This window comes from Euwallacea similis, chromosome 11 (assembly GCF_039881205.1).
Source record: "Euwallacea similis isolate ESF13 chromosome 11, ESF131.1, whole genome shotgun sequence".
NCBI classification, from domain to species: domain Eukaryota; kingdom Metazoa; phylum Arthropoda; class Insecta; order Coleoptera; family Curculionidae; genus Euwallacea; species Euwallacea similis.
Genome location: NC_089619.1, coordinates 2,767,181 through 2,780,278, shown reverse-complemented (window position 1 = coordinate 2,780,278; position 13,098 = coordinate 2,767,181). Strand labels below are relative to the sequence as shown.

General features: G+C 36.3%; 2 protein-coding genes across 2 annotated transcripts; one reads left to right on the top strand and one right to left on the bottom strand.

Moving 5' to 3' along the window:
- Window positions 1-145: 145 nt before the first annotated feature.
- Window positions 146-5,009, bottom strand: LOC136412143 (CBP80/20-dependent translation initiation factor). The gene is made up of 2 exons (XM_066395076.1): window positions 2,988-5,009; window positions 146-1,691 (listed from the first exon to the last, which is right to left on the bottom strand). The coding sequence occupies exon 1, from the start codon at window positions 4,570-4,572 to the stop codon at window positions 3,235-3,237; it is 1,338 nt and encodes a 445-aa protein (XP_066251173.1). The 5' UTR covers window positions 4,573-5,009; the 3' UTR covers window positions 146-1,691; window positions 2,988-3,234.
- A 3,263-nt stretch (window positions 5,010-8,272) lies between these two features.
- On the top strand, window positions 8,273-12,817 carry Tat (Tyrosine aminotransferase). Its single transcript, XM_066395254.1, has 6 exons — window positions 8,273-8,589; window positions 9,791-10,079; window positions 10,397-10,594; window positions 10,649-10,901; window positions 10,956-11,204; window positions 12,295-12,817. The coding sequence occupies exons 1-6, from the start codon at window positions 8,391-8,393 to the stop codon at window positions 12,403-12,405; spliced, it is 1,299 nt and encodes a 432-aa protein (XP_066251351.1). The 5' UTR covers window positions 8,273-8,390; the 3' UTR covers window positions 12,406-12,817.
- The last annotated feature ends 281 nt before the right edge of the window (window positions 12,818-13,098 follow it).

Below are 13,098 nucleotides of genomic sequence, written 5' to 3'. Positions count from 1 at the left end.
GGCTGTTTATTAGGAAATTTTGAGTTTGGTCGGAAAAAAAAGAAGTGAAAACCAAATTAAGTAAAAAAATTAGTTAAAAAACCGAATGTTTATTAATGATAAAATAATTATAGATAAACAGTAACAGGATGTACATATAATTTACTCAAGTAATTAAATTCCTAAGGATAGGTACCTACCACAATTAAAAATTTTTTTTTCTTTTTTTAAATTACTTTATATAAAGAAAACATATTTTAAACTATATCTAAAGTTTGATGAGTATCATTAACGTCGGGTTAAGAGTCTGCTTTACCTTAAAATAGCTAAATACCTTGTATATACAGGGTGTACTATATGATGCATTTATTTCAGGGGGTGATAGTACTCTGCAGAATAATAAAAAATGCTAACAGACTCATGGTAAAGAAACGCGCTATTTGCAATGTACAGGGTAGCAAAGTATCACATTTTTTCTTTTATTTTGCGTTTATCTCACGTATGCTTTGAGTTCAAGTTTTTTAATTTCGTACACCTATTTCCTTTAAGATCCTCTACAATAAAATGTCAAAATCGTTGGTAGTTATGTACAGAGTGTTATATTTTTTTGCATCATGCACTATTTTATACTTTGTATTTTTTTTTCAAACACTTTATATAAATTCTGATACTAAATTTAAATTACTTCTTCAATTCTGTAACTTTTTGATCTCTTACAGTATTTTTGTATTTTACATCATTTTCGTAGAATTTGCAAAAATATATATCTATACGTAAAAGAAAAAATAATCATCTCACTCAGTTATCAAAGTATCTGAACGAATTCATAACATTTAATCAAATTCGTTAAAATAAAAATTAAAAAAATTAAAACGAAAAATATGAGAAAAAATATTAAACTTGCCACCCTGTATGTTGAAAATTATAAATTTTTGAGTATGGGTTTATTAGCATTTTTTTGGTATTTTGCAGAGTATGACTCCTTGAAATATCTCCATGATGATATATTACATCCTGTATGTGTGTAAGATGTGTCTTCTTTAAGTGAAAACTTAACAGCCTTTCATTTTTGGTTGCTCCATATTAGCGCCTATATCTACTTCACATGAGTAATAAGTAGAATGTAAATACGAAATAAAAGGAATCCAAATTCACCTTCTAATAAATCCTACTTGAAAAATTATGATATAACAAAAAAATTAAATTATTAGAGAGTTTTTAAAGAAAACATTGTATTATGGAGATTATTTAGCTGAGAACAGAAATTCACACTTTTAAGTTACAAGTGTCGCAGTACAAAAGGTTAAAAAATAATTAAAATAGACATGTCCTGCCCAAGTGCATGCATTTAATAAATAAATGGTTGCAACCAGTACCGGCCTTTTGGGATTAGGAAAGGCAACGGAACTTCCTTGTTGGCGGATTTTCTTGGGAGTAGGAAAGTGGTGATTAAAAATTTCGCCCCAGGGGCCAGACTTACTACGCTGGTCCTAGTTGCAACAATAATATATTTATACCATTATTAATATTCCTTTCATTGTATATACCTACGTCGCTGCTACTTTACATTCCTATTGCGACCTACCATGATAAATCATTACTCATTTATAATACTATAATAATTATGAGCTTGAACAGCCATCAGCCTTGCAGAACTATGGCATTAAGTTGATTTCACATTCCCTTGGTCGTCATAGAGTTTGGCTGTCTGTCTACAAGGGAGAAAGACTCAATTCAATAAGGAGTTAGAGTAAATGTTAGTTATACAAGGCATTAACAGCCTCATGGGCGGGAGGGGGGGGGGGGAGGATAATGTTGGGCGGCGGCCCACGGCAGCAGATTTTCCTGGAGGAAGGGCGGGCAGTGGTTAAAAATTTCGCTTAGAGTGCCGGACTTGCTAAGGCCGGCCCTGATATAAAGTAATTCAAAATTCAAGTCACAAACGCAAAATGAGTGCAAAATGATTTTACATTCGTACGTACGATCGGGCCTATATACTCGTCATCAATTGTATCTGAGAAAGCTTTTGGAGCCAGCTTGTCTCATGTTTGTGTATTTAATATGGTTTGGTTTTATTTTAAAATTAACAATTTTCGGACAAATGGCTTTGAAGAATCGGAATTTTTTACACACCTGTAAAACTAACACCATTCACGTTAGAAGGTCTGGACTCGTAGATACGTTATTAAAAACTAGGGAATGAAGGTGCATGTGATTTTATTCTAACATGAATGGTTTGCTTTAACAGCCCTCGAAAAAGTAAAAATTTTGTTTTTCAAAGTTATTTCCTCGAAAGTGGCGAATTTTAGAGACCAAGTTAAAATAATAAAAATAGTTGTGATATAAACCTCTATCCAAAAATTCCGAAAATACAGGGGTGGTGTCTCTAAAATCCTCTCATCTCATTGGTTTCGAGTAAAACTGGCCACGCTGCAAAAGCTAACACATTTTGAAAGTGTTTCTGTTGGTCAAATTCCTGAATAGGATTTTCGGTTTCGCTCGGAAATACAGGGTGATAAAAAAAATGCAATAGTTTTTTTCCTAATAAGTCTCTTCCGGCATTAAATATTTTTATGAAAATCGGGTAGCGTAAAATAGTGTAAAGACACACTTTTTAAGGACAAAACAATATTTTTTGTTTTACTAGTTGTGTCCCCATTGATGTGACCCTGAATATTTTAAACAAAAAATATGATACACCACTGTTTTTTTTTAAATAAAGATAATTTTCTGAATGTTTCATGTGATGATGTGTCACCCTGTATAATAACCTGCTAAAAAAATCATTTCTTACCCAAAGTGTGTATTAAACTGCCTCATTCAATAATTTCCAATAAGTTTACAGGGTACTGTTGAATATGAGTAAATGATTGTATGGATGAAGAAACAGTTACTCATACAACGATATCTACTCATATTGCAATTCCCAAGTTTTCGGATTTACTCGAAGTAGGATTTTATTGGGATCAGTATACTTTTGGATGCAGCTAAACTCTAATACAACTTACCTTTAATACGGACGTAAGTCTTTGTCTCGAACATACTAAAAATACATTACTAAGCTTTTTAAAAGTAATCACGTTATTAGCTCATGACCCACACTTAATTTAAACATCTAAGTAATTCCATGAATTATTCAGAATCCTAAAACCATTAGAATAGACAACGACTCGTCACTCGGCATTAACGCAGTCCGTTCCGATCATTCATCTCCTCTGACATCACCACGTTCTCAAACCCCATCGCATGCTAAAGTTACTTTATTCTTGGATAGTAGTAGAGTACTGACGACCCTGGTAATTGCCAATTCGAAGCATGTAACTCAATTAATTGGAGCAAAGTACGACGTACACTGGCTGACCCGGCACTTGCCAGGAAACCGTCCCGTACACTAGCCAGCAGTTGATCTAATTGTTGAGGGATTTCTGCTTCTAAGTCCCTGCCAATGGACGTCAACACAAAGAACAAGCATTCGGTTTCGGACAGGCATTTTATGGGCAGGCTTACGCAAGCTTGGCAACACTTCGCTAGCACTGTTAACAACACTAATTCCGGCTGCAAGGACTCTACTTGATCCTTGATTTGTTGGCGCTTTTGCTGCCCGTAAAGCTCCGTCAAAAACCACATGAACGCCGTAAACCTCGTGCCGTCTCCAGCTTTAATGCCCCGAAGTATTTTGTCTCTTTCCTGATACCATTGCTGGCATGTGTTCAACAGCGATTCAAGGAAAGTATGGTTCGTCTCACCTTCTATTATGACTACGCACAACTTGGCTATTGACTCACTGTACTTGATCCCCTCCACTGCTTTTTCCATGATGATTTTCACTAGGTCCATCAAAGTTCTGGAAGGCAGCTGATTGGGGTCCTCCATGGCGATCTTGATGTTGGCCCGATCTTCCTCGGCAAACACCTTGATGTCTATCTCTTCCTTTACGATGCTCTTGAGCTTGGATATTAAATTTTGCGAGTCTGCAGCTCCCATGCTTTTCGATCGCTTCAGCGAGGGGGCCGGCGCCGGTGGGCTGCCCTGGTGGAAGTTGGTCGCGGACCAGCTATTTTGGTGATTGTAAACCTGGGGCTGATTCTGCCCCGAAAACACTGGATGTTGCATCAAATCCGGGGCGAATTGGTAGTTGGGTCTGTGCATTGCTCCCACCAGCTGGGCAGCCGAGGCTGAGTGCAGCAGAGGCAGGGGCATGCCCGCGGGCAAAATGGGGATGAATCCTGGATGGTTCAGGTGGCGCAGGATGTTCCCGCTTGATTTGGAGTGCTGCAGCGGCATTGGCTCGAAGCCCATGGCCAAGTGGAGATTGCCGCTGGATTTCGAGGACTGCAGCTCGTTCATTGTGAACTCTTTGGCGTGCACGTTGAGCTTCCCTGGCATGTGCGGAAGGTCCGTCCTCACGTTGGGGGGTCTGTAGATCTCCATGGTGGGTTTGCCCGCTCTGAGGGTGGCCATGGTCTGGCTGCGCCTCTTTAACGAATCGCGGCTCGCCTTTACGAAGCTCCGTTCTCTCATGATCACTCCCGGAACACCCGCGGAGAAGTCCGCTTTTTGACTGCGCTTCAGCTGGGGGCCGTGATGCGACATTTTCCCCTCAATCACTAACACTAAAAGTAGAAATTTAGTTTGTAAATAAGTTTGACTAAGAGGCGGCGATGGCTACCACGCAACACCACCAATTTTGGCGCGAGCAAGGCTGTATCGCGGTACTAATCTTGACACATACATCGTTTCCTGCCCGGAATGTTTAATTAACTTTTATAATCCGACAAAGTTCTAATGCACCTCAAAAGCGAAAATCTTATGAGACGTGCGTTGCGTTTTTGGTGCGATGCTGGGCAAAACTGTTCAACTGAACGCCATATAATTAGAATGTGTATTTTTAACTGTGGGATATAAATAGGCGATGAAAAATTCTCGGTGTACATACACACATGCATTATGTAAGTTTATAAAAATCTATTCGACATAAGGTCTATTGTTTGTTGACTTAATTGGGCGGATATTTGCAGTGGGCGTGTTTGTTTATTACTGCCGCATAGTTCTGACAAATGTTACGTTCCATGGGCCTGAACGCTCCTCATCAGTCGATCATCAGACAGTAATTACTCAATTATTAATCGTACATAAGTTTACTATAATGCGCATTTCCCTTATAGAGAATGATAGATATTTGCACTCAGACTTCCCACAGATCTCGCGTCAGGCCTCGTTTTCTCAGTTCAAACTTCTATGGGTCGTGCCATTGCTAGCATTCCGTGTGCACCTTGAAGAATAACAGACTCATCATATGTCAATTAAATATCTCGGAAATTTTGCGTTGGAGGGACCGGCAGTGTCAATATCTTGAAAATATTATAGTTCAATGCAGGACCGGCCTTACCAAGACTGGCGCCCTAGGCGAAATGTTTAATCTCCGCCTTCCTACCCCTAAGAAATACCCCCCTCCCCCTCCACGAGGTGCGCCTCCTGTACAGCAAGGGGGGTCGAGATGGAACGTTGCACAATGTTGAAATTTCGAAATTGACGTTATGGACAACTAATTCAGTTGCACGGGCTATTTTTTCTATAATACAAAACGTCCGTTTCTAGAGGTCATCCATAGGGATCTTAATAACAATAAAAGATACTAGATCGGTTAAAATGCCGTTTTAAAATTTGAAAAAATCCGATGACTTTCGGAGGCGTTTATTTGAGAACAGTACAAAAATATCCATTTTTTCCAAATTAGAGTTGCCTAGTACCTTTCACCCTTTTTGTGTCCCCAGGGAACTCACTGTATTTGGGACGCCCTGTATATAGTCACTATGTATAAATTTATACTAAGCATACAGTCCGTTCTGTCTCTTTCTTAGAATTTCTGTATTTAAACAGTTATTCCCACTCCACTTGCAGGAGCCACATTATTAATCTTGATGTATCACTGTGATGAATCGGTGAGCAGCTAGGCAATTTATTTGAACATGATTTTTTATAGATTTACCGGGAGTACACAGGGCCGGCATCAGTAATTATAGCGTCCTGAACGAAATTTTTAATCACCGCCTCCTTACTCCCAAAAAAATCGCTGACCAGGAGAATCAGTCGCGCTAGGTTTTCATCCAATCAGGCCGGGACAGGTTGTATGTCCAACCTTTTTCCTCAATAGATTGACGTCTTTCCTATCTCCCCTTAGAGTGCATTCTATATTAGTGACGTCAGTTGAGGCAGATATATCTGTTAGAATTTGAAAATTTCTATATTGTGGCACTAGTTCAGTAAAGCACCAATTAGATTTGCTAGGCGGTTCAATTCAGTAGATAACAGTGACGCAATTCATATGAGATGGTTCAACTACCAGTTTTGGTGACTTCAAGTTGATACAGATTCATAAATTTTCAAAGAATTAAATTTTCAAGTTTCTGCTAGTTGTCTATCTTAGTGGGGCACCCAGTACGTCTGAATAATATGTCCAGGGCGATATTGAAGTTGCGAATTTCCTTGTACCAGAAGATTAATATAACAAATAAGCATGTTTTCCCTCGTCTTTTTTGCGAAAAGTCTAATTTTTTCTTCAAAAATATTTAATGATCTACTGGTACGCTTGCTACTATTGTATTTGCCGAACGCTCATAAGATTCTTTTCAAATATCTCAAACAGTTTTGCAGAAAATGGTAAATTTAATTTTTTTTTAACTGTAACACTTTGTATTTCCAGTAGTTTTAAGATTTTGGAAACGTGATTAAGGAAGACATATTTATTTTTTAGCAAGAAGGAAATTCCCACCATAAAAAACATTATGTGTGTTATTTATTACCGAATTCTGATAATAGAACTATAATATTTATTATCAGAATACAAAGGCACGCACAAACTAATAGTATTTAGGGAATCACATAAACAGGGAATGTGATGAGTCTTTTGTTGGGACATATTTTACCCACTTCAGACGTGAATAACGAACTTATACCAGGGTGACCTATCCCTACTAGGTGGTGGCCTTTGAGGAATGCCGATTGCTCGCTATTCGGAATTCGTCAAATGCCTCATAAGTGTGCCCTCCCTTACGTTTATGATGATTTTTTAAAAGCGATATTTCTTTTTTTTGTCGAGTTTGCCAATTTAGTGTCTGACCAATTGAATTTTGTATCTCGTTTTGAGTGGGTAAGTTTAATTTATGGTAATAATCTATTTTATTGCTATTATTGACTTAGCTATTGCGTCGCATATAATTAATTTGTTTGTTCGGCATTACAAGAAACAAGAAAAATTATTATGATTTTTGCGTCTCGTTTTGAATCAATACACAAGGTGTAACATATCATCATGGAGATTTTTCAGGGGGTGATAATACTCTGCAAAATAATTAAAAAATGCTAATAGGCCCATGGTCAAAAACGCTCCATTTTCGATATACAGGGTGGCAAAACTTCACAATTTTTTTCACGTGTCTCTTTGAGTTAAATTTTTGAAATTTCGTTAAGACCCTTTACAACAAAATGTCAAAATCGTCGGTAGCCATGTACATACAGTTTGTTATGTTTTTTGAGTTATGTATTATTTTATGCTGTGTGTCGTTTTGTGGAAGACACTGTATGAATTCTGATACCAAACTTAAGTTCCTTCCTCAATTCTTTAGTTTTTTGGTCTCTTGCGGTATTTTCGTATCTTTCACCGTTTTCGTAGAATTTGCAAAAATATCTATCGATGCAAATTATTTTGAGAATTTAAAGAAAATAAGGAAAAATAATCATCCGGCTCAGTTATCAACTATCTGAAGCAATACAACATTTAGTTAAATTTCTTAAAATCAAAATAAACCTAAATCAAAACAGAATTATAAAAACTGTTGAAAATGTCCTCCTATTAAAATACAGAACTCGACTTTTTGCTTCATAGACCAAAAGACTCTCTTAAATATTCCAAGAGTATTGCGGATGATGCCACATGAATCCACTATTCTGTTTTGCAATTTACTCTTCTGTTTCAATTTGGTTTTGATATACTAACGATTCCAGGTGTTTCACAAAAAAAGTCCCGAGTATTCAAGTTGGGGGATCTAGGAGGCCATTTATACCAAATAATTTTTTCTGGTTTTGTTTTTTCGTGCCGAATAAACAACTTAATATACACTATAATATGCGACGCAATAGCTAAGCCAATCGCTGCATTAAAACGAATTATTATCATAAATTATACTTACTTACTCAAAACACGGTGCGAAATTCAGTTGGCTAGTATACGAAATTAGCAAACTGGTTGAGAACAGCATTTTTCTTTCTCTGAGAAAAACGATATACAAAATAATATATTAAAATCATATTCATTGGTGTTTTCGCCATCACAAGTTATTTTGTTATTGAGTGAACAAGACGTAGTGTCCCTTTTCCGCATATTTTTGAAAGCTTTTACATAGTTAGTGAGCATGCTAGACAAGTTAATCAAATCGAGTGATATTTTCATCGATTCTGCAAAACCGAATTTGATTGAATTAGGGAAAAGGCATTTATGGAAAGTTGAACCTACAAGTGTTGCCAAAAACTGCAAGAATGTGATCCGGGACGTAGTGGAGAACCTTGATCTTCAGCCTAATCCTGAAAAACCAGTTATCGCGCTTTCGTTAGGTTAGTATAGGGGAATATTCTTTTTGATTATTATGCATACGAAAGCATTTTTTAATTGCAATATCGAAACCTTGAAACACTGTGTAGAACAGAAATATGTTAAGAAATGAGTATGCACTTAAGAAGGCGCAATAGACAAACTGGTTTCAACAATGCCCACATCATAGAATATTCTCATTCGACCAATGATTTGCCTGCAATCCCTATTGTGCGATAGAGGCATGAATTTAATAAGATGGTAGAGAATAAAGTGCCTCATGAGTCAAAAAGTTCCTCACTAATCAATAGTTTAGGTGGTACTATCTGGTACTTATGGATTTTATTGCAAATTATTTCAATTTCAAGTCGACTAGGATGAAACAAAGAAAGAGGAAGGTCTCGTTTTTCGTGTCAACTTCAGCTGTGAAAATATATTTGACTTTATTTAATGTATAATTTTCCTAATTTCCTTAAAAAATTAAATGTTATATAAGGTGTAATATATCATCGTGGAGATATTTTAATACTCTGCAAAATAATTTAAAAAAATTTAATAGACCCATGGTCAAAAACGCACCATTTTCGATATACAAGGTAGCAAAGTTTCACATTTTTTTCTTATATTTTGTGTTTTTCTTACGTATGCCTTGAGATAAATTTCCGAAATTTCGTACACCCATGTTTTTTAAGACCCTCTACAACAAAATGTCGAAATCTTCGGCACATACAGGGTGATATGTTTTTTTGGGTCATGTACTATTTTATGCTCTGTATCTTTTTTAGGGACACCCTGCATGAATTCTGATATAAAATTTAAATTATTTTTTCAACGAATCAGGGAAAAAAATCGTCCAGCTCAGTTATCAACTATCTAAAGCAATTCGTAATATTTAATCAAATTTTTTGACGTAAAAATAAATCTAAACGAAAATAAAATTAATAACGCAAAATATGATTAAAAAAAGGGGAACTGTGCCATCCTGTATAACGAATTTATTATTTTACAAAGTTTTTTTAAATATTTCTACAATGATATGTTACACCCTGTATACTTCTTCAGTAGATTTCTCTAACATTCAGGTCTCACTTTCTTTAGTAAAATAAAAATCCAGACAATCAACAAAATCCTACCACTGCCCTTTCCCTAAGTTTCTAAATTAGGGATATATAGTAACTATTTTTTCACCGGGAACAATTGATTTGATTTTGCGCTAATTTCCAGGTGATCCGACGATATACGGGAACTTGAAACCTTCATCTGAAACTACGAAAGCTATGATCAATGTCCTCGAAGAGGGCAATGCCAATGGTTACAATGCGGGAGTTGGGTCTGAAATAGCTCGTAAAGCTGTAGCTGAGTACCTCAGTTTCGACGGGGTCCAATACCAACCCAAAGACATAATTTTATGCAGTGGATGCTCGTGCTCTTTGGAGTTATGCATTACTGCCCTGGCAGATCCGATACGGGGGCACAACATTCTCATGCCCAGACCTGGATTTTCCATATATCAGTAAGCGTGATTTTAGCCGACTTCGTTCCGAAAATCATAGTTTAGATAATTTTATGAACCATTTCCGTAGAAACGGTGAAATGAAAGCAAAATTACTCTCATGGGGGTTTCAATGGAAGCTATCTTCCAGATAGAATTAACAGTAAGTTGATCAACTGGCTATAAGTGCCAGTTGGTCAACTAATTGTTTAAATAAGAAGTGCCAGGAAGTTGAGAGGGGATACAATTTCCATGGAAATATAAGAAACTTTATGGCCGCACTTGTTAGCACATCATAAGTTTAATCCTTTGGTCATCTGCGTACGTTTACTTTTCAGAACTATTGCGGGATGTTTTGGAGTAGAAGTGAAATACTACAACCTTATTCCCGAGAATAACTGGGAAGTTGATTTGGACCATCTGGATACTCAAATTGATAGCAGCACTGCTGCTATTATCCTCAACAACCCATCTAATCCATGTGGATCGAATTACAGAGAGGAGCATTTAAGGAATATTTTGGAAATTGCTCACAAGTACTATTGGAGATAGGAAGTTACAAAAATGTAGTTGAAACTCTATGGTTTTAGGCATCGAGTTCCAGTTATTGCAGATGAAATCTACGATCGTTTAGTGTTTCCAGGCAAAAAGTTCACATCCACTGCAGCCTTACATTCCGAGGTACCAATTCTGGTTTGTGGTGGTCTGGCCAAACGATTCTTGGTCCCAGGCTGGAGACTAGGCTGGATAGCTGTTCACGATGAAATTGGGGCATTTGAACATGTCAGGAAGTCCCTGGTCAGTTTAAGCCAGAGGATTATTGGAAGCAATACTTTAGTGCAGGTTAAAGTCTGTTGATTTCTTAATAAAAACAGTAGTTGAATTCTTAATCTTCAGGCAGCTTTGCCAGCAATTCTGCAAACGCCCTCATCATTCCACCAGAAAGTTATGCAGATATTGGCTGCAAACGCGCAGGTGGCCTTTGATCGTTTTGGAAAAATCAAAGGTTTGATACCTTTCATGCCGGAAGGTGCCATGTATATGGTGGTGGAGATTGACATGAGACACTTCCCAAATTTTGAGAGTGGCTTGGAATTCTGCAAGAAGATGATGGAGGAAGAATCTGTATTTTGTCTGCCTGGAGAGGTGAATCTATGAGTCTAGAGATACTTTAATTAAAAGTGGTTTCAGACGAAGAAATTACTTGCTAAATAAAAAAATGTAGACTGTGATTTAGACATAGACTCCCCGTATATCAAGAGATTCAATCTGATTGCGATCGACTCGATTTCTCGTCGATAATACATCAACAAAAAAAAATGTAAATTAATTACCTTTATTTAATAATTGTTCAAAATTTAATAACATTTTGACTTTTAAGTTCAGGTTAATGAAAATTAGTAGTGAAAATGTAGTTCTCACTAATAATTTAAAAATATCTAATTTGCTCTAAAACGATTCGATATTTGTGGATAAAAGAAGAGATTTTAACAAATTGAAAAAATATTAACTATGGGCTGAAAAAAGAAAAATAATAGAATTGCTACTCATAAAAAGATTACGATTAAATTTATCCAATTTTAAATACTCTTTGACACAGCCCGGCCCGTAGTCGCAGGAATACTTTCGTAGTGTATTTCTCGCGTAGATACCGAAAAGAAGACCTTTCAAAAGCATTCAGTTTCACATATAAACTGCGCATCAATTAGATTTTTTTATTCATAAATTTATATAAATTTTAATTTTGCCTTCTGGTTGTGCTTCAAAAAATGATAAGAAATTACATTAAATTCAAAAAATAAGTAAGACATTTTTTTTTCGTTAAAAAAGTTGCAATTTAAATGTTATAGTCGGTCATTTGTTATTTGATTTAAATGCCATTTTAAATAATGTTCGAACCAGAATTGGGGAGCAAAGCCCAAATTTACCTAAATTCAAGAATATAAAAATCCCATATGATCTGTACTTTATATGTCGCACTATATAAGAAAACAATATTTTTTTAATCAACTTTGAAACTCTCTATGGCGAAAACGAAGCAATTTTAAACATTGAGCTAAATCGGTGTATTTTCACCTGAGAAACGTGGTATATATATTTTTGTTTGCGATTTTCTGGAACCTTGTGTATGTTGTTCCATTTTAAAATTAAATTGCTATCTTGCTATACGGATAGTCAATAGATTGATTATAAATTGTCTTTTGCCTAGCTTCCTAATTCAATTTTTATGTTTCAGTGTTTCCAAATACCTGGATTCATGAGGATTGTACTGTCAGTTCCGAAAGAAGTTTTAGAAGAGGCATGCGAGAGAATTGCCGAATATTGCAACCGTCATTACGTTGACTAATCTGGGCATCTATCGGCTTAATTTGATGCAATTTAGTACTTAATGGCCTATTACACATTGCAAGTTTTAGTTGCAAGTTGCAAGAAAACTGGCACACAATTCGTACATGAACTGTCCTCATCGGTTGATCTTTTTCTCTTCTGATCGTTTCGTCGAAGTTTTTGCTGAGCTGATTGTCTTAATCCTTCCCTTAACCAGTGCATGCTCAGTCTTTGAGCATGCGCCCGGTAATTTTATTGCAACTTGGAATTAATAATTGCAATAGTAATAGGGGTTTATACCGATTTTCTATCTACCTCATAATTCGTTTTACCATGGAAGACTGATGTTACGTTTAAAACGCATTTAGGATTTTCGTCGTTAGTAGCAACTATTTGATCTAAGTGTAACATTACATACTTATTAAGGAGAATTTGCTGGTGATATTATTTTGTACCTGACATAAACGGTGCTTGGGAATTAGATGCGTTATCATTTCAACCTTTACATCATATTAGCAGATTTGGAGCTTTGAAAAATATACTCAAATCTAGTTAATACTGCGTAAATATGATACACACGGAGCTAAAAATTGATCCCTTAAATCAGTTACTTATCAGCAACAAGTATAGAAAAAAATATTAGGTACAGTGGACACCATGCTGACCTCATGGGAAGGTAGGGTTGGGCCACGGCCCAGGGTAGCGAAATTTC